The sequence below is a fragment of the Syngnathus acus genome, chromosome 13 (genome assembly GCF_901709675.1).
Source record: "Syngnathus acus chromosome 13, fSynAcu1.2, whole genome shotgun sequence".
Taxonomy (NCBI): domain Eukaryota; kingdom Metazoa; phylum Chordata; class Actinopteri; order Syngnathiformes; family Syngnathidae; genus Syngnathus; species Syngnathus acus.
Genome location: NC_051098.1, coordinates 13,629,730 through 13,650,257, shown reverse-complemented (window position 1 = coordinate 13,650,257; position 20,528 = coordinate 13,629,730). Strand labels below are relative to the sequence as shown.

Sequence of the window (20,528 nt, the reverse complement as noted above, 5' to 3'; positions counted from 1 at the left end):
CTGCAAAAATGGCAACAACAAAAAAAGTTCCCATGTGACGAATGAGCTGTAACGGTTATGTACGTTACCACTGGGCCCGAACTTTTCCGTTTTCTTGTAACTGTTAGTGCGAGTCCATTTAATAGTATAACACAACAATGTCAATCAGCACCAGTTACACATGATATTGTTTGTGTGAAATGATGATAGGCGATACTCGTCCGGGCATGTACCTGAATGAAGCTTGTCTCCCACCCTCAAACCCCCAATTCAGCAGCCCGAGGACACAGTGCGTGCGGAGGCAGGGGATCGGGGGGGTTGGTGGGGTCATTTCCAGCTGATTAGACCGCCTTTAACCCTGCAACAACCCACCCCCTTTCTTCCCTCTCTACTCTGCAGCTGGGGTAGACAATGTGTGCGGGGTGAAAGGTCACCTCGACGGGGGCGTCACAAGTCATTTGTGATGCTAATGCTATTCTATGATGTCACTGTAAACACTGCTACTACTACTGCCACTACTCCGAGTGACATCATTTTTTTCCTACCATGCGGCCCACATGTGTGTCACAACAATGTAAACAAAACAGGAAAAAATCAAGCTGTGGAGAAAGCTACTCAAACAAGTCATTTGAAACTCAATTAGCTTAGCAACGGCAGCATCAATTAAATTGACGTCATGCTATGTGTTGTTTCTCATCTTGTCACATGAAATCTTAACATGACTGCTGCAGGCCACAAGCACATGACGGAAGGATGGGAATTAATCCTTGAGGTTGGTCATACGGGAGCCCCAAAAAATGTTCTGTTACAAAATGCATTTACTATAGAATCATGTGATCGTACTGAATCACTATTTACAGGGTTTAAGTCCTGATATGAATAGTGTACATCCAAAATGCTTATAATTGACTATATTAATAGTTGAAGCCCTAAACATACAGCAAACCAATATCCAAAAACAGTTAAATAACTTAATTTCAAACTCACCTTACCACATTACAGGGTATGGATCTATTTTATGATGCAAGAGTATGGTGGCCATTGAGGGTCAAGCCAAAAGCCTTTTGTCATAGCACTCCATTAATGTACATGATTAGTTCATACATATTTTTTATAATACTGACACATAATTTGACTCTACAGACGAGTTTGGACCTTTACACATCTGACCAAACATCAAGAGCTTTGCCTGCTAAGCAGTCTGTAGATCGAAAGAATTTGCTTCAAGGATGAGGCCTAAAAGCCTGACTGCTATCTCCGGACGTTTAGTCACATGTTTGTAAGGCGTGTGCGTTGGGGGATTCCTCAGTCAAGGAGATGATGTCACATTACACTTGTTTATGCATTGCCATCCGGTGCTTGTTCAACAAGTATTGCTGCCTTGTATTGAGCGTGAGTCTGAATTGAGTCATTATTATGATTACAAATGCCAGCAAGCATGTGAGGCAAAACACAGAGAAACCTGACACCCGAGGCTGACTCATTGTTAGGAAGTGGAGGGGAAAGCTGGCCAGGGGAAAGCCTGCTGAGGGGGTTGGGGGATAAAGCTCAGCATGGGTGCAGGTTTGTTTACATGCCAAAGAAGAAACCAACTGTTAAAATGCAAACTACTACAGGCTCTGTTTGATGACAATGACAGTTTGCATGCAAGGAGGTGAGTTAGTGACATGCAAGTGTGAGTAAATACTAAGAAAAAGTGTAAAAAAAAAAAAAAAAAAAAAAAGAAACTGTTAATGAGGATTGCAAGTTAGAGGGGGCGGGAACAACAGCTGGCGTCAGGGAGCATGTCAGCACTTGTTGAGGATAGGAAAAGCGAAAGAGACTACAAAACGGAAGTCAAAATGATACGTCAAAATAAAAGAATCACACCCAGAGGGTTTCTTGCGTTTACATTTTGTGCATTAACACTCGTTGCATAGAGTTTTCATGTCATTTAAATGAATATTATGATCACACTGGGGGAAAATCACGTATAAATTGTAAAATGTATTTATTCCCAAGGATGTCTTTTTTGTCTTTAAATAATTCAGACAATGTAAGTATTTTTTCACACGGGGGAGTAAAGGAGGGTCTGGAAATGGCTTTAAAATGCAAATCAACACACTACTCAAAATTTCTAACGTCACATGGAAGAAAAATGAATGAAATAACTGAAAATTCAATTTTGTCTTCAATTTACAGACTACTGTTGACGAGGAAAATATCCAGTCAGGGAAAAAGATTTATTTTGAAACTTCAGATCGGATGTTGCTGCCAAGTATATAAGTGGGGGAACCCCGCTCGGCGGCAAACACTCGAAAAAGACGAAGACCAGCAAACATGTTAACCACTCGTCGGTAGCGGTCTCACTAATGGACTCGTAACAATATTCGACGAGCCTCCTAAAGTCATCGGGCGAGATCGTCTGACATGAAGTGACCTCCTTGAATCGACCGCATGACACTTTTTTTCCCAGCGGCCCGCCTCTGATGTACCCGGGTTTGCACCTCGACTTATCGACCCGAAGAGAACACGGAGAAACACCACATAGCGGTAAGACAAAATGGACGATGAACAACTGCATCCTCCACTGTACAATGTTAAATTAATCGTATTTTAGCATCCTAGCAAGGCTATTAGCACTTTACAGTTATGAATAGCGTCTTATCGCCATTTAAGTAAACCCCACGTGTAAATGGAGTAGTACGTTATCTGAATGTACCAATTTGGGCTAGAGTAAGTGGATTTAATTAAAATAATAATCATTAAATGGATTTATTAAAATACTGTGCGCGTTTTGTTTACAAACATGGGAATCCGAAAAGGGCTAGGTGCTGCCCCCTGGCGACCAATGAAGGAATTTCCGTCAATCATGCTGTTCGAAAATAGTTTGGTTGGATTATAAATACTCGGCAGTTTTTGGACGTTTTATGCCATTTGGAACTCTTATAACGTTTAAGTAAAGTAATTGAATCACCGCCCCTCCAATATTTTATTTAACATTAAAATACAGTAGCATAGTAGGTCATAGTGTTCATTAAAAACTGCCCCCCCCCCCCTAAAGTGTATTTAATATTATTGCAAGCCACAACGTTATGTAGTTTAATTGTTACGTTTGAATATAGGGAAGTTGAAAATGGTAAAATAAACATTCAACTAAAGCTTTCATGAAAATGGATTGAACCTAAAAAATAAATAAAAGGCAGTGATTACTGTACCGTGATTTGCAACTCTCATGCTAGCGCTTTTTTTTTTCTTCTTTTGCTAACTTGCTTTCGATTTCAGCTGAGGCCGTTAGGGTGATGTCAGTCCAGTTATTGTGTGTTTCCTGTTTGCAGAGTTATCATGCCAAAATGTTCAACATAAAACTAAATGGCTTCTTCACTTCTCCTGCAAGAAATTGTAACCACAGTAAAAAAAAAAGTATACATACAATAACATGGTGTGGAACAGTATTTGAACCCATGTCTTGAAAATAAAAGCAGAACTTCTAGCCACTACACCACAAGTGACGCAATGAGGATGCAAGCCGATTCTAAAAATGTAAAATATGATTGAATTTGTTATTGCGCTGTTCACTCAGGTAACCAGTAAGATGGCTCGTGCTGAGACCGTGGAGAGCGTGGGAGAGGCTGCCAGAGGGGCGGGCGGCCCGTTGCCCCATCAATACCCCATCGCTTGTCACTCCTTCTTGCACTTTCCCAACAATCACCACCAGAGCCAGCAGCAGAACCACCAGGAACAACCCAACCTGCCCACACCGCCGCCTTCCCCGCCCGGCCATCCAAACCCCGTCTCGGGAGAACAATCAGGTAGGAACATGAAATTCTCCTAAAGCACCCAAAAATGCTAACATAGAGCATCGTAATGGTAACAATTGGAGTCAACTTCATCGTGCAAGTGCAGAGGTCATACATATATTTCTCAGGGTCTCACTAATTGATCAATATTAGGTCTTTCGAAATGGACAAAAATCAGCTGATTGTCTTTCGCTTGTTAATGTAATTTAAAAGAAAATGCAGATTTCTGTCTATTTTGAAAAAGACAATACTGGCCGATTAATCAATCAGACCCTAATGATTGGGATTTGTAGTCGACAAAAAAGCTTTCGAGGAAAATCTATAAGTACTCATTTCACGTTGAATACATTTACAACATCATTGAAGTCATTTTGGTTCTATTTCATTGACGTGACCGTATTTGACATCACAAGTAATGGAAACTTGGAGGGTGTCTGTTATTGCATCTTGTAAAGAAGCGACATGTTGGTGGCTCAGCTGGTTGTGTGGGACACCCCCCCCCCCTTCCTCCCTCCCTCCTCCCTCCCTCCCTGTGCTTTAGTCTCAGCTGTGGGGCATGTTGAGACTTGTCCTCCGCAAGCACCCAAAGCAGCAGCCTGCACTTCCTGCTACCTCACACCCTCAATTGAAACACACAAAATACTATCATTAATGTCCCTTTCTATCAAATCAAACTGTCTCATAACTGTCAAATTAAGATCAATAATTTGAGGAAATTAACTGGCGCCAACACTGCATTATACTTGGTGACACACGTTTTAGTCGTAAATATGCTTGTTGTTTTTATTATTCTGTGTATTATTCAAAATAATGCTCATGAACATTTTGATTAAACTTGTCAAGCTAAAAAATCATAAATATAAAATTGACCTGGATAAATTGTTTGTAGTTACATTTTTGCCTGGTGTCGCCTCAATTTACTTTATAGGTTAAGATTTTTCAGGAAGTTGGCCAATCAGAGTGCAGGGTCCAGCTCCATCTGCTAATCCTCCCATCTCTAAAAGCTGCCCGGGTTACTGGGGGGCTACCGATTCCATGGCAACAGGGCGGAAATACGAAAAAAAAAAACATCTTAAGTCAACAAAATCAAAACCTGTTCTTTTTGTTTAGACCAGCGGCAAACTCAGGCAGCCCACCGGCGCGGTCCCCTGCCAGACCTGCTACCCCGGGATCAGCGCCCGGTTGGGGGTGGGTCACATCCCAGAGGCGAGGCCACGCTGGAAGCGAGGCCCATAGACACCACAGCCGTGGGCCTGCAGCTCCGGACCATCGGCGATCAATTCAACGCCTCCGTGCTGAGACCGGTAAGATATCCCACTTGACCTCATAGCGTAACATCATTGCGTCACAATGTAGTGTGATATCATCGCATGATGTCATCGCCTGATATCACAACTGGAGTCCTAACTGCCATCATAGCGTGACGTCTGGGTGACATCTCACTGCGATTCGCTGCTCGCTGAGCTGAGCCCTTGTGCGAACCGCTGATAGAGAGAGTGACGGGTTAATGGGTTGGTTACATATGACTGACTGGTGCGGCCCCCCCTTGTTCTTTTGACATCCATGTGACAGGCCGACACGTGGACTTGGCTATTGTAATCAATAACGGAACATCACGCACGCACACGGCGCATGTGCTCAAGACTTTATAATTACTGTTGATGTGCTGTCTTTCTTATCTCCCTCCCCCTCCCTCCCACCCAGTCCCTCCTCACACTGGCTCGCGTGAGGACTTGTCAACAGACTGCCTTCGCACAGACCCCCCCCCCCCCCCTTCCCTCACAGACGCACACAGCCTGCATGTCTGAGCGATGACATCATCTTTGTTTACATGCTCGAGGCTGCGCGTGCATTTGTAGACATCTTGACTGGCCTATTTGCACGTGTGTGTTAGATGGTCATTTTGACTGGGTGGCTAATATAGTTAGCATGTTAGCTTACAAATATGTGACTTAATGTGTTTGTGTGTGTCTGCCCTCCAGCACGCCGCCCCCCACTGGCAGGACTGGATCGACGCCGGTCGAGGCTTCCTCAACCTGGCAGCGCGCACCCTCAGCGCTCTCTACAGGCTGACCTAGACGTAGGCTAATCCATAGAGACTGGGTTACCACGGCAACCACTAGCCGGCGGCATGAGACTTCGGTGTCTGCTGGTTCGGACTGCAGACAACACTTTTTTTTTTTTTTTTTTAATTAACTGTGAAAGTGGATCCAAAATCTTTTACATTTGTCCATACCTGATGCTAAAGCTAATGGCGAGCTATTTATGTCAAGTTAGGTTTTTTTTTTTTTTTTTTTTTGGACAAATGAGTTTTATTTATTTTTTTTGCCCCAACATGAAATAGTTTAGTTTCAGTGTGACACATCCAGTGCCTTTGTACTGACCAATCACACACACACACAGACGCACACACACTGTTGGTCCTCCATGTTGTTTGGAGCATGTAAATATTTCTTACCAATCCTAAACAAAAAATTGTGTTGCAATGATGATTAGAAAATAAATCCAGTGGATTTGAGATGTATGTCACGCAAAACAAGAAAACACATTTTGATTTGAGTCCCGGAAAAGTATTTCACCATGTTTTGAAACGATTGTCTGATAGATAATTTATTTTTGCGGTAGCATATTTGTAGCCTATTCTTTTTGTTCATTGTTTGTCTTGTTTTCTATGACATTTTTTAATTTATTTTGTGTTCTCAACATTCCTGCTGTGCGCGACAAAATGGGAAGCTGCAAATCCGCCGGCGACGTTACCCTGGTGGAACACAAGAAGTGACGAAAAGATTTGCCAGTCAAAGAAATCTTGTACTTTGATCAAAGTGCACTTTTTACTTCCAGTTTTGTTTTCAGTGTTTATTGACATTGTTTAGCAAGTTTACCGCTTTGCTTTGGTACCGTTTGCTTGTCGCACGTTTCCTCATGATGTGGTCAGTTCCCGTTGGGCCGCTTAGTTAGTGGCCACTCAACTGAACTCATCCGGTTGTTTTGTTTTTTACTGTTGTAAAGTTTCTACTGGAATTTTCTACTTTGTTCTTTTATATAATAAAGTCAATTGAATAAAGTTTGGTTTCGATTCTTTTTATTTACATAATAGGCTATCCTCCAATATTGAAACTGTTTGTATTTCACCTACAGGCATCTCTGCTTTTCGAGTAGGTTAGAATAGTGGTTATAAAATGTCAACACACCCCTGTTCAAACAATGTTTGAATAATATATAAAAATGAGACTAAAAATAAACTATTTTTAAAGAATGACACCATTAATGTGGCTGTACAAATCATTTGAAAATATAGTTTTGACAAGGGAAGTAAAAAATAAACTGAGATTGGGGTTGCAGAAGTGTGCACACCCTCATCGATTTAGCTGTATTGAGAATGCACCAACCTCATCAAACTCACTGGACAACTGCAAACAAACAAAAATGAAAATCTTTCCTTAATCGTATCTTCGCTATGTTGCGTACATCACGGCCAATTTCAAGCTGACCTATTTAGCAGAGACCCGAACCAGCCAGCCAATGAGGGCGGCCTCAATAAGAGCACCAGATAAAGTAGGGTCATTAAGTGTTTTTAATTGGCTGACAGTGATGGCGTCCCAGTGGAGGAATCCACATGTAATTGCTGTTCTTGATCTATTTCACACTCATGAATGGGAGCGACATGAAATGTCTCTCGGGGTTTTGTTTTGGTCCACCAAGACCATTCGCACGAGCCACGCTGACCCACTGTGGGACGGCTGCAGCCATCATTTTACAATAAACCAATATACATGTACTGACCAATCATACCATCCAAAAATCTGCCTGACATCATGGCAAAAACTTTTTTGACTTTCGATATCTCACGCACAGATGAATTGCTTTGAGGCTGTTCAAAAGACCTTTGAGGATTCCAGGGTGAGGACCCAAAAATCAGGAGGGTTGACCACAGCCTCCCAGGGGACATTTGAGCTAATTAGAATATAAATAGCAATGCGGTTAAAGGCACAAATTGGGTTGCTTAATTGAATACATCGTGTTAAACGTGGCATTTGACATTTAGTTACATTTCCTTAACAGCCAAGTGGCTTTTATATTATGACTATCATGATTGGAAAAGAGATTGTGCCGAACTGTCATACCCATATTTGGTATAAGACGTGATGAACAAGCTCCGCCCACAGTGCCGGAGTCAGTGAAAAGGCCGCCGCCGTCGTTCCAGTTCGTCCCATCTTGAGAGAACCTCCGTGGCCGTGCACTTCGTCTCCTGTCAAGGTAGGAATCACTTTTGCTAAAATATAAGTCATATTTTTTGTTTCATTTAAAAGCTATTTGTGTATTTTTATTTTGTCCTTTATTTCAGGTCGAGTCGTTCGTCAATATGACGCACCAGTTTGCCGCCTTGTCTGAAGCTCAGAAGAAGGAGCTCCACGAAACGGCCATGCGTATTGTCTCTCCGGGGAAAGGCATCCTAGCTGCGGACGAGTCAGTAGGTACGTACACAACTCGAGGGATTCATTTCACTTCAATGGGTAAAATTGATTTGTTTGTATTTGAACACAGCTTTTTACGTTTTTTGCGGCAGGCAGCATGGCCAAGCGTCTGGCCCAGGTGGGCGTGGAGAACACAGAGGAGAACCGCCGTCAGTTCCGTCAAATCCTGTTCAGCGCCGACGAACGCGTCAACGGCTGCATCGGCGGCGTCATCTTCTTCCACGAGACGCTCTACCAGCACTCGGACGGCGGGGTCGGCTTTGTCAAGATGATCCGAGACAAAGGCATCCTGGTCGGCGTTAAGGTACTCTTATGGAATGTGGTGTCCAAACTACGGCCTGAGAGCCATTTGGGAGCCCGTTTGTTTTTAGTGGCTGGTTCGACAGGAAGGTTATTGAACTGATTTGGACTTTCGTGTTTTGTCTTTTGTCGCTAAGGTTGACAAGGGTGTTGTTCCTCTGGCAGGAACCTGCGGAGAAACCACCACCCAGGGTGAGTGCTGGAAATTGATTCCACAATGCATTTCCTGCATCTGTGCTGGATGATGCCAAAACGTTTTTTCCACAGGGCTGGACGGCTTGTCAGAGCGCTGTGCCCAGTATAAAAAAGACGGCGCCTCCTTTGCTAAGTGGCGCTGCGTGATGAAGATCAGCGATGCCAACCCATCCAAGCTGGCCATCCGCGAGAATGCCAACGTTATGGCTCGCTATGCCAGCATCTGCCAGCAGGTACCTGAAAATGTCATTTTTGTTGTAAAAGCTCATTTGACACAAGATGGCTGTTTCATCTGCCACATTGCGATGCCTTCTTCTCCAGCAAGGCATGGTGCCCGTCATCGAGCCTGAGCTGTTACCCGACGGAGACCACGACCTGAAACGCTGCCAGTACGTCACGGAGAAGGTGAACGACCGATCACTCGCATCTAAGAGTTAAAGGCGTAAAAAAAAAAAACTCTTGGAATTTAGGTGCTGACGGCGGTTTACCAAGCCATGTCGGACCATCATGTGTACCTGGAGGGCACATTGCTCAAACCCAACATGGTCACCCCGGGACACGGCTGCAGCAAAAAGTACAGCCCGGAGGACATCGCCATGGCAACCCTCACCGCCCTGCGCTGCACCGTTCCTCCGGCGGTGACAGGTAGGTCAACTCATACTTCTTCGACATCACACATCCAAATCCTGCAACCCCATAGCCATCTAAATAACGCGTGTCTTCCTGGATACCTTCTCGGATAGGCGTGGCCTTCCTCTCGGGTGGCCAGAGCGAAGAGGAGGCGTCCGTGCACCTGAACGCTATCAACAACTGCCCCCTGACCAAACCCTGGACCCTCACCTTCTCCTTTGGCCGCGCCCTTCAAGCTTCGGCGCTGCGGGCCTGGCGTGGACACAAAGAGAACGAAAAGGCCGCCATGGAGCAGTTTATCAAGAGGACCGAGGTCAGAGGGCGGGGGGGGGAGACAAACGTCAGATCGTCTTTGTCTCTCAGCTTGCCCCGTTTGCAAATCCACACGATATATGTGAACTTATCAAAATGATTTTGGTTTGTGTGTTTCAGGTCAATAGTTTGGCGTGTCGAGGAAAGTACAAGGGTGCCGACAACTACGCCGATTCTGCGCATGGCGTCTACGGATCCTGTTACTCGTACTAAACATGGTCATGAAGCTGAGAACTCCTCCATCGCCATACAAGTGGGAATAGATATAGTGATATAGGCAGGTGATTTAGCACCACATAGCAATCGTACTATACTTGAAAAAAAAAATTTGTTTGTCTTCACAACAAAAACAAAGACGAGGGTATTTGTATGGAGTTAGAGGCCACACATTTTGGAAACAATAATAATGGATATAAATTGTTGCTTTAATCCCTAACGCAGACTTGAAACCTTTACTTGAGTCACTAAAAGGATCTTTAAACCCACCTTTGAAAGCCTAACTATTGTTGCTTTTAAATCTGGAATAAAAACATTGCCCCCCCCCCCCACCATATCTATTATTACGTTTTTTTAGCATATTCCTAAAATACTTTATTTCCCAAAATCATGCCCCTGCGCTGTAGAAATTTGAGAACATATTTATTTTTATTTCTATACTTTTAAACGTCTTCAATTATTTTGCTTTTAAATGTTGTATTTCGCCTTTAAATGTGTTTTGTAACAATGTGAAGAACGTTAAGTCACCTTGTGTATGAAATGCGGTATATAAATAAAGCTGCCTTGCCTGAAGGGGCATTCACAGAAAAAATAAGTTATAAAAATCTGTTATCTAATTCAAATCGATCATTTCAATCGACATATGAATAAAGACTACTTCGTTACGCGGATGTAGTTGCATTTCCGAGTCACACCGGAAGTTCGGTGTGTGGCGGAGGAAAAAAAATGAAGGCTGGCTGACAGAGGGAGTTTGCTTGTAAACCGCAAGCAAAACAACCGACGGTGCGTGACCAACTCCTCCACATCAAGCAAGGCATTGAACGACTGATCTCGGGACGACACATCCAGTGGGATTTATACATATTTATAAATCAAACCCGAGCAGCAGAAGCAACGAACAAGCCCCATCCAGAACAATGTCTGGCGTTGTGCGAGGCCCGGCGGGGAACAACGATTGCCGAATCTACGTGGGTAACCTCCCGCCCGATATCCGCACCAAAGATGTGGAGGAGGTCTTCTACAAGTACGGGAACATTCGTGACATAGATCTAAAAAATCGCAGAGGAGGACCGCCATTCGCTTTTATTGAATTCGAAGACCCGAGGTAAGGCGCTACTTGATAGCTTAGCATACTTCGGCCAGTAGGCCGCCATTTTGTGGCTAACTGCTAACATTTTATCCGTGGGTCCGGACAACACGTTGAACCCGTTTCACAATGTATTCTAATCTGAACACATTTCTTTATTTTGTACCATATTTGTCTGAGTTATTTAAACTCACTGTCAGGATCATCGAAATATACCAAGGTGCATGTTTTTCTTTGCATAGCTTCTCATTCTGGTTCATTGTGCAAAGGTTGAATTGAGACAACTTGAATCTTTGTTAAAGTTGTTGTCTCAACATATGGAACTACTAACATTATTTTATTCTATCACGTCAACAATTTTTGTACCTCCCTCCTCAGGTAAACCACTTCAGTAGCATCCGAGCTATTTGTTGTCCCTTTAATGTGGTTCAGTCTATTCTAAGTATTTTTAGTTACGATCAGTCACTTAGCCAGATTTGTTTTCCCTTTGAGTTTTGCGAGCTAAAAATACATGCAAGCTTCAGATACTTCAGATGTCCCACCACTGGAGTGAAGTAAAAAAAAAAAAAAAAAAATAGTGCTGTCACAACAACTTTAGCTGTAACAAAGCGCTTTCCAAAAATAACAGTACAACAGAAAATATCACATAAAACATTCGCAATAATATAAACATGAACTATCCCTCCATATGCTTTGTAGTTTGAAGCCCTTAGAGATGAAAGAGTTGAGAGTCAAAGGTGTCTGATCCAAATTCCCAAAATTTCCATTTTAGGCTCCAGACAAAATTCCTCAGTTTAACTTTCCAAAATGACTATATGTGTTTTTATTGCTCCCATTTCCACTGTTACTTACATTATCCCTTTCACGGGCAGGGATGCTGGGGATGCCGTCTACGGCCGCGACGGATACGACTATGACGGCTACCGGCTGCGTGTCGAGTTCCCCCGCAGTGGCAGGGGCGGAAGAGGCGGCAGCTTTGGCGGTGGCGGGGCTGGGGCTGGGGCTGGCGGTGCGGCCCCCAGGGGCCGATACGGGCCCCCATCCAGGCGCTCCGAGTACAGGGTGGTTGTGTCCGGTAAGCCTGCAGCGTTATCGCGTTATAGCACCAACATTGATCGTCGTACTGTTTTAATTTTAGTTTTGTCTAAAAATAATCTTCCTTTAATGTGTGCTGCATACTCTTCAAAAAAGTGTTGTTTTTTTTTTTTATGGGGATTGGGATGAAAATCGTGTGTGACACGGAGGTATTTGAAGCCAAGCAACTTTTATGCTTTCAAAGCTCAGAATATGTTTTTGACTCACAGATGTGACAAATCCATCTCGGATGCATACAGAGGAAATGGAATAATTGCATCATGGTGACATAATGGTGGGCATCTTGTGTGTTCAGGGCTCCCTCAGACCGGCAGCTGGCAGGACCTAAAGGACCACATGCGCGAGGCGGGCGACGTGTGCTACGCCGACGTGTACCGAGACGGCACCGGCGTTGTAGAGTTTGTGCGCAAGGAAGACATGACCTATGCCGTCCGAAAGCTGGACAACTCCAAATTCCGCTCGCACGAGGTATGTTTTTATCACCACGGTCTCTTGGCACTGTGGATTTGTGTGCGTGTGCCAAGTGAGGTGAGTAGCCCTTCCCAACCTCCCCCTCTCTCCTCCCCCCCCCGCATCCTCCGCCCATCTTCGCCCTTCCACCTACAATGTGCAGTTGTCTTGTGTGCCGCCAGGGAGAGACAGCGTACGTTCGCGTGAAATTAGACGGTCCCCGCAGCCCGAGTTACGGACGGTCCCGCTCTCGCAGCCGCGGCAGCCGCAGCAGGAGCCGCAGTCGCACGCCAAGCCGAAGCCGGAGCCGCAGCGACTCCCGAGGACGCGGACGGGCGTCGCCACGCTACTCGCCGCGACACAGCTGCTCTCGATCCCGATCCCGCTCTTAGAAAAGCTGGTGGCGTTCCTCCCTCTTTCGCCATCCTCCCTCTTGCCCTGTGATGTAACTAGGGTTGCAAACGGGGTGGCGAATGTATGTATTTTCTAGAAAGTTTGCGGTGAATCTTCTAAAGGCTTCTGTCTCTGATTGTTTGTTTACCTGAGACATGCAGCGGTTTCTTGTCAATCAAGTTAGAGGCGGAAGAAAGGGACGGACGAGTTTATTCGTCATCAGGTTGTTTGAACAAAAATGCATTTCCGCCTCACAACACAACGTTCAAGTTCCTCATCGGGCGCTCACGCTCAATTTCGTAAATTTCTGCTTTATTCCCGTTGATCAAATTCCTGTTACTTCTTGTGGAACGTTTCCAACCCATAATTTTGCAACCCTAGATGCAAACCCAACACTTTTAACCATTTCTTAGGCCTAGTAGACGAGTATGGTATGTATGTAGTTGTACCCCCCCATCCCTCCTATTTCCTTTCCCCCTCTTCGCTCCCCTCTCCCAAAATGTGCAAAAATGTTGAGCCACACAACGTTTTTTGCAATTTTATGGGTGGGGGGGGGAGGGAGGGAAAAATGGCTACTTGACATTGGATATTTGGACAGAAAGACTGACGCTTTAACTATATTCTACCTTGTGTCTTCCTTTAGACTTCTGAAGAGAAGGATTAAAGTGATTTGGAATAAAAAACCCATTGTGGTGGAGCACATTTCATTTGTATGGTCAGGATAGGACATCAAATGGAGGCCATGGTATGCTTCACATTCCGTCAATCCATGTCATTGTTTTGTTCTTGTTGTCGTGCATGTCATAGAAATGAAAAGAAAAAAAAACGCCGCTTTGGCTTGTGACACAGACAAAACGTGTTGTGATCTAAGTGTAACATCTTTGCTGTCATATGTAAAGGAAACAATCTGAATTGATGCAACGTGTTAGGGATTTTTTTTTATTTTTTATCTTTCTCGCATTTTTTTTTGCCCCCGGTTTTTGTACGTTCTGTTCTAACGGTCTGCCTCTGATTTTCTTCCTGGTATTTCAAGGTTTTGATTGGAGAGGAGTGGCTCAGTGGATCGCAATCCTTTGGAGCTGGATCCATTTTTAGGAAAGGGATTATAGGCAAGGATGGATGCTCGGGAACGGGATCAGTTTTCCAGGATTTCCCAACAAAATTTTCAGAACTAATTAACGGGGACCTCCCGGAGCAACTTTTTTTTTTCTTTATTTTTCTTTCTTTATTTTTTTAATAGCCTGCCACCTGCCTATCTTTTTATAGAGTTTTTCAGTGATATTGGCGAGAAAATTGACGAGAGAAAAACAGGACCAGGAAGTTGGATCAAAGGATGGAATCGTAGATGCCTGGTATGCGGGGAAAATTTGGGGAGGGTTTCATACGGGGTACTCGTTTGAATGTTGATTTCTTTGCTTAATCCTTTTTTCTTCTAGTATTTTCAATAAAAACACCTGAAGGCCATAAAGACTCTTAGATTTTCTTCATTTATGCAGTAAGATATTGCAATTTGTATGGGAAAGAAATGAGCACAAGACATGGTTTATTTTTAAATATTTACTGCAGTATTAAATTTAATATGTAAATGTATAATTTTAGTCTAATAGTACTTTTAGTAAATCTTAGGTATTTTATTCTCCCTTTGAGGTGACATTTACCAACTGCAGATGAAAAAATAGCTTGGCTAACTTCGGATTATTAAATATTTTTATATGTACTCTCTCTGATATAAATAAATAAAAAAGAACAAATATATTGAAAAGATTTAAGTGTAAATTATCACAATATTTTAAAAAGGGAAGAAGCGCGTGAAAATATTGTCTACGCCACGAGTGAATGTTGCATTGTGGGACGAAATAAGATGCCGGCATAGAGTGGCTGATGGAAAACGCCTGCACAGCGCGGGGAGGCGGTGACTGGCCAATAGGAAGCCACGACCAGCGACGGAGGGGCGGGGCGGGTCATCGGAGCAAGCGAAAGTGAAGCGTAAACATACCTTTCTACAACAAGCTCAAGCGTGCTTTATAAACCAAAACCTAAACAGCAATTAAAACGTCTTGAACAACTTGGCCACCTATATTCACATTTGGAACGCTTCGTTTCCCTTTGTCTCAAACACAGGTAAGCTAATATTTTCATTAATTTATAGGGCTAGACTCAATTGAATGTTTAATATTTGACGTTATCATTTTCCATGTCTAAAACGGGTAACTCGTGAGATACGTAAATAATGAATGTTTGAAAATGGCGACTACCGAATGTGCTTCTCTGCAGGATTGATTTGGCGAAGTAATGTCACTCCACCTGTATCAAGTTTCCCCAAGTCATGTCTGTGACGCTTTTTAAAAAAAGTTCTAACACACAATAACGGCTACATTATTAGCTAGGCTACATGTTTAGCTCGACGGTGCTAATAATTCGTCTTGCGTTTGATTGACCGGTCATTTATGTGCGTATGTTGACTTCCACTACGTCATAACGTAGGTGGTCCCTCTTCCTCACTCTCGCAGGTTCCATCCTCCTCCTCTTCCTCCTGCTTTTTCTTCATCGTCTCCATCGTCATGACTGACAGGAAGGCTGTCATCAAGAACGCAGACATGTCTGAGGACATGCAGCAGGACGCCGTGGACTGCGCCACGCAGGCCATGGAGAAGTATAACATCGAGAAAGACATCGCAGCCTACATCAAGAAGGTGACCGAGAAGTTGCAGTCACATTTTAGAAAAATTAAGTCAAATAAAATAGCGGAATAGCTAGTTAGCGAATCAACAAATCACTGGATAAAATAAAATTAGACGATGTGATAGTACGTAAAAGAAAATGAAACTCACTATCATAGCACCTACAATTTTTTTTTAATAACTGTCCACCCTCGCGATTGTTGCTCACGCTCATCTTTCGGTGTTTTGTCAGGAATTCGACAAGAAATACAACCCCACTTGGCACTGTATCGTGGGTCGGAACTTCGGCAGCTACGTGACTCACGAGACCAAACATTTCATCTACTTCTACTTGGGCCAAGTCGCCATCTTGCTCTTCAAGTCGGGCTGAGACTTGTCTTATCCTTTTTTCCTCTCCCTCTTTTAGTTATGTTCTTGCTTCTCGAAGCTATGTGAGGCAACCGCATCTCGTTTTCGAATAATGACAACATAACGTAATGATGCGGCACTGCATGGGCGACAACTTTATTTCGTACGTACTACGTCTTTGTGAGATGACTTATCGGTTGCCAGTCCAATGCAAGTCATACTTTTAATTTTTGCGATAAATGCTTACAAAACATTACCACATCATAACAGTTCACTACAATCCTCCAAGTTGGTTGAAGATAGTGAAAATATTTTCTTTCCAAGGTTTCTTTGAATATTGCTATCACAAATATTCATATTGAAACATTGATTTGGGCTAATTTGTCTAACTTTCACATATCGTCTACCAAATAGCAGTGGCATTGAGTTAAATTTGATGAAATCTTAACAATTACAGCTTATATATTTTGACCAAGTTAGAGCATTATTTTTTTAATTTAAATGAGAAATGCTAAAACTTGAATGTCTGCTACCAAATTGGCGGATCATTCCTCATAAAGATTCTCGTTAACTTATTTAATAATCAAAATAAATCTGCTCCAATTTTGTATATAATTATAGATTTCCTTTGACTTTTGTCGCTTTAACATAATCGCTAAGAGTTTTTTCATTGTCGTCATCTTGTCAAAAATCATTACGATTTGCGCCAATTTGTTAATTAAAAAAACCTTACCAGTAAACAGTAATTTTTTTCCAGTCTTTTGAAGGTCGTGGATAAACACGATCGTAAAAAAATGAGTTATATCTTTGTTGTATTAAAACATCGCTCCATGTGAACAATTAGTGCGATTTGTTAATTTGGCAGAAGAGACCTAACTTTTGAATTCGTGCAACTACTTTCCCCACAATGTGAAACTGTGATCTCAAGCGCTTTTGTTTGTCGCCACAAACAATCACCGCTGTTGAATTAGCCTGTTGCCTGACTTGTTTCCATTTTATGTTTCTGTGCATTTTCTTAAACAGGTAACGTTGTCTTTCATTTTGTATGCAAAGATGCACCACATATTGGATATAATGTGGAAGAAGAGTTTTTGTTTAAAATTTTTGTTGCCATTTTGACTTTATGTCGGTCATTGCATCCAAATTCCAACGGCAGCGCTAACACAAGCTAAACATTAGCTTCAACTGTGATTTTTCTTTACAAAAAGGAAGTCTTCCTGTTCCTTTACGGATTGTTTCCCCCCGGAATAATGTTGTTGTTGGCGTCGTTGTTGTAAATATTGAAGCTGCTGTATGCACAAAGCGCGTCCGCCTTGAGAACAGTCACTCACCATTTACAGTTAGCTGTTGCTAAAACAAAACAGCATAGAAGACTCCAATAAAAAAATAAATTAACTTATAATTTCTTCAATTGTGTTGTCATTGTTTCCACTGAAAACTAGCAAATTATATAGTTCAATATTCTGACCACAAGGTGGCAGCCTTGTCCCTTATCACTCATTCCTGAGAGGTAAAGAGTGGCGAGACTTTACACATTTAACGAAAGTAGCAAATGTATAATATATACAATATCGGGTCCACAAAAATCTAATTATTTTTTAAAAAAAAGCCTCATGGATTTTGTTCAATGACTGTAATGCACAATAATTGCTCCCATAAAATAAAATTTACTAAATCTAATCCAGGGATCTCCAACAATTTTCATGATTGACAGAAAGCAATCCAACATCAAGACTTTGATAGATGAAACGACTAATGCACAACTTTGACGTCATGCCTCAAAAAAGCTTTTTTTTTTTTAAGTAGCTGCCCACTGTCATGAAGTTTTTACAATGTTATCACAGTATTGCAGTTTTGTTAGTTATGCTTGAAAGACTTAATACAAATCTCACTTAAAGGTTAATGGTCGCCCTGTTATAAATTAATGTGTGTGTCTGTGTGTGTCAGTTGTCCTTGTGTGTAGGGCACCCTGAGGGGAGGGGGTTGAGACATGCTTCATAAATGACGCCCTCCCAACCTCCCTACCCGGTCTGCTTTGCTGCACCATGGAGCAAATCTGTGAGGCAGTCACCCCGTGCGGTTTCGCTCAGGTGCGGTATCGCTCACATGCCATTAGGCTCATTAATGGAGCCATTCAGCAGATTAGAAAGGTAGCAAAGGCCTTCGGCTTGGGAGACATTTGCATTGTCGCAATATTTTGTTGACTTTTGGGTCGTTCCTGAGACACTAAAGCACAAGCGAGTGGGTCATTCCGGAACTAGAGGACAGTTAGGAATAAACAAGCAGAATGTTTGCTTGCTCATTTTTGTTTTGGTTCCAGAAAAATTAAGACCATCCCGATCAATTTCCCCCTTCAAATGAATAGAGGACTTCCGTTAAAATATACAATTATATTATATGGGTTCTAAGGCCTGACCGATGAATCGTCTGGACGATTAAATCGGCTGATTATGGCCCTTCAACCATTGGCTGTCTATATCTAATATATAAATATTGCTTTGACGCCACCTAGTGGCAGTTTGAAGAACTATTTAGGTTTTGTTAGCAAAGCTATGGAAATTTAGTCGCGTAAAAGTTCATTCAATGCTGGCTAATTCTTGGTTTATCCGTAGTTCTACTCAATTACTTTTGCTGAGTTTGAGTGCTTGTATAAATCATGTGTTTATGATTAGTGGATGATTTTTATCCTTGACAGCAGCGGGATTACGAGGTGATGAGATTACGAGGCGATGGACCATAAAGGGTTTGGCTCGGATAATAAAACTTTTGTAAGAATCCGGTGAGTAAGACTTTAACTCATGTCTTTGACACCCAACCCACTACGGAAGAAAACAAACAAACTATGGTTTGAGCTATGCGATCCAGTAGAATGAACTGTCCATGTGTTGACATGTTTGTAACGTGCTATTCGTGCTATCATCTCAAACCATAAAAAGATGGCGGCCCTATGAAAGGAAGTCCCTTTTGTACCTTTGGACCTTCACTGCAGCCGAGATTGAGACGATCCACTCACTATGCAGGTCGACTTTGACTTGGGTGGTTAAATTCATTCCGTAACCAACGAATGCCATAATCAACCATTTCCTCCACCCCGGAATTGAAAAATAAATGGTAGGGTCCAATTAAACCGCTTCAATGAGGACGTTGCCCGCTAGCTAGCTTGTTTTTAAAAATGGTTTACAAAATATCTGCCTGCTTAATTCATGTTAAGTTAGCAGTCGTTTAGCGAAACGATTTTATCTTAAATTGGTAATAATTTTGAAATTGTGAAGAATGAACAGAATGCTTTGCCACTGTGTTTGTCTTCCACCAAAGTTCCAGCCTATAAATTTAATTTGAGCGGTTTAATATGGCACAAAGTGCATCTGTGGTTCTGTCACTTAACAAACAATGCATGTTGCTTTACATTTTCATCTATAAACACGGTCAAGTTGTAACGCTCTTCTATCATACCCTCTCACGTTATATGTATTTTAATTCAGAATTTTATGAACCTGGAGTTTGAAATAAACAATTGAATTGAAAATAACCCTCAAAGTTCAAGACATAGCTTGACAGGTGGTGTCAGACAGGTAAATGATGACCTATAGATTGCCCCCCCCAAGTGCCATAAAAGCGACTTTTTTATTTGATTGCTTTTTAGTCTGTCCCTGACTCTAGTCAAGGTTTATTTAAAGACAAAGGACACGAGAAGGTATGTGTTGTGTTGGGAGGGTCACGCAGGGGTAAGTCACACAGGTAGGCGACCTGGACACAGGCGGTGGGACTGTGCAGTCACCGTGTTCTCAATCTACAAACTGGCTGTGCATGAGTGGCCCTGGCCAAGCCGCCTAATGGCCCCCAATTATAGTTTCTCTGTCCTCCACAAAGCAGCCAGTGTTGCGAAACCTCCAACTCACCCAATAAGTCTTCCCCACCAGCCCGTAGCAACAAATGACACGCTGAGAAAAGCCATGGATACCAGAGCTAATGGCTCGTTTGTATAGTTTTTGAAAATTCAGTCTTTGGAACCTGTTTGAGTTGGCAGCATAAAATCTGGTTGTCATAAGAGTAGATCCACACAAAAAAAAAGTCTCAAGAAGCCCGGCCGGAAAAATCATGGGAAGGCCATTTTGCGTTTTGGTGGTCATTTTAGGGTTTGATGATTCTTTGTAGTCTCTTGATATTTTGCCTGACTGCTAACAAATTTGTAAACTTATAACATAGCATTTTAGTTGACATGCCTAACATGAGTAGACCCACAAAAAAAAACAATTCAAGAATCCATGCCTTAAAAGGCATCTTGGCTTGAAGTATGTGTAAATCTTCACCGATTTTTCTTCCTCCCTTCAAATTTCAACTTTGAGATTTTCACTGATCCCAATCCGAGCAACATATGCGTGATGACAGTCTTGTGAATGGGGTCCCACCTAATATTTTTTTCTCCTCTTCACTCAGGACTTTAGGGTGACGCTTCCCCATCCTTGAGCTAAACCAACAAGCAGCGCGACGGTGGGAACACAATCAAGGAGGCAAAGGTCAAACCGATGTTTTGCCAGCAAGCTTCAGTGGGATGTTTTTTTTTTCTCTTCTTTTTTTCCAAGAGGAT

General features: G+C 42.6%; 4 protein-coding genes across 8 annotated transcripts; all 4 read left to right on the top strand.

The window, feature by feature from the left end:
• Window positions 1-2,251: 2,251 nt before the first annotated feature.
• On the top strand, window positions 2,252-6,824 carry bbc3 (BCL2 binding component 3). Of its 2 annotated transcripts, none has more exons than XM_037268189.1 (4): window positions 2,252-2,511; window positions 3,542-3,770; window positions 4,890-5,062; window positions 5,741-6,824. In XM_037268189.1, the coding sequence occupies exons 2-4, from the start codon at window positions 3,554-3,556 to the stop codon at window positions 5,834-5,836; spliced, it is 486 nt and encodes a 161-aa protein (XP_037124084.1). In that variant the 5' UTR covers window positions 2,252-2,511; window positions 3,542-3,553; the 3' UTR covers window positions 5,837-6,824. The 2 variants fall into 2 exon arrangements, with proteins under 2 accessions (XP_037124084.1, XP_037124083.1); XM_037268188.1 differs by having other exon boundaries at window positions 4,869-5,062.
• Window positions 6,825-7,947: 1,123 nt separating this feature from the next.
• On the top strand, window positions 7,948-10,120 carry aldoca (aldolase C, fructose-bisphosphate, a). The gene is made up of 9 exons (XM_037268156.1): window positions 7,948-8,015; window positions 8,109-8,233; window positions 8,326-8,537; window positions 8,671-8,725; window positions 8,801-8,961; window positions 9,050-9,133; window positions 9,199-9,373; window positions 9,472-9,671; window positions 9,791-10,120. The coding sequence occupies exons 2-9, from the start codon at window positions 8,122-8,124 to the stop codon at window positions 9,881-9,883; spliced, it is 1,092 nt and encodes a 363-aa protein (XP_037124051.1). The 5' UTR covers window positions 7,948-8,015; window positions 8,109-8,121; the 3' UTR covers window positions 9,884-10,120.
• Window positions 10,121-10,578: 458 nt separating this feature from the next.
• srsf1a (serine and arginine rich splicing factor 1a) lies at window positions 10,579-14,375 on the top strand. Of its 4 annotated transcripts, none has more exons than XR_005099927.1 (5): window positions 10,579-10,991; window positions 11,846-12,048; window positions 12,364-12,536; window positions 13,555-13,656; window positions 13,945-14,375. XR_005099927.1 is itself a non-coding variant. In XM_037268158.1 (4 exons), exons 1-4 carry the CDS (start codon window positions 10,804-10,806, stop codon window positions 13,573-13,575), a joined length of 585 nt encoding a protein of 194 aa, XP_037124053.1. In that variant the 5' UTR covers window positions 10,579-10,803; the 3' UTR covers window positions 13,576-14,375. The 4 variants fall into 4 exon arrangements, 2 of the variants coding, with proteins under 2 accessions (XP_037124053.1, XP_037124052.1); XR_005099926.1 differs by having other exon boundaries at window positions 12,701-13,656; XM_037268158.1 differs by having other exon boundaries at window positions 13,555-14,375.
• A 481-nt stretch (window positions 14,376-14,856) lies between these two features.
• On the top strand, window positions 14,857-17,346 carry dynll2a (dynein, light chain, LC8-type 2a). Its single transcript, XM_037268161.1, has 3 exons — window positions 14,857-15,032; window positions 15,422-15,604; window positions 15,825-17,346. The coding sequence occupies exons 2-3, from the start codon at window positions 15,473-15,475 to the stop codon at window positions 15,960-15,962; spliced, it is 270 nt and encodes an 89-aa protein (XP_037124056.1). The 5' UTR covers window positions 14,857-15,032; window positions 15,422-15,472; the 3' UTR covers window positions 15,963-17,346.
• The last annotated feature ends 3,182 nt before the right edge of the window (window positions 17,347-20,528 follow it).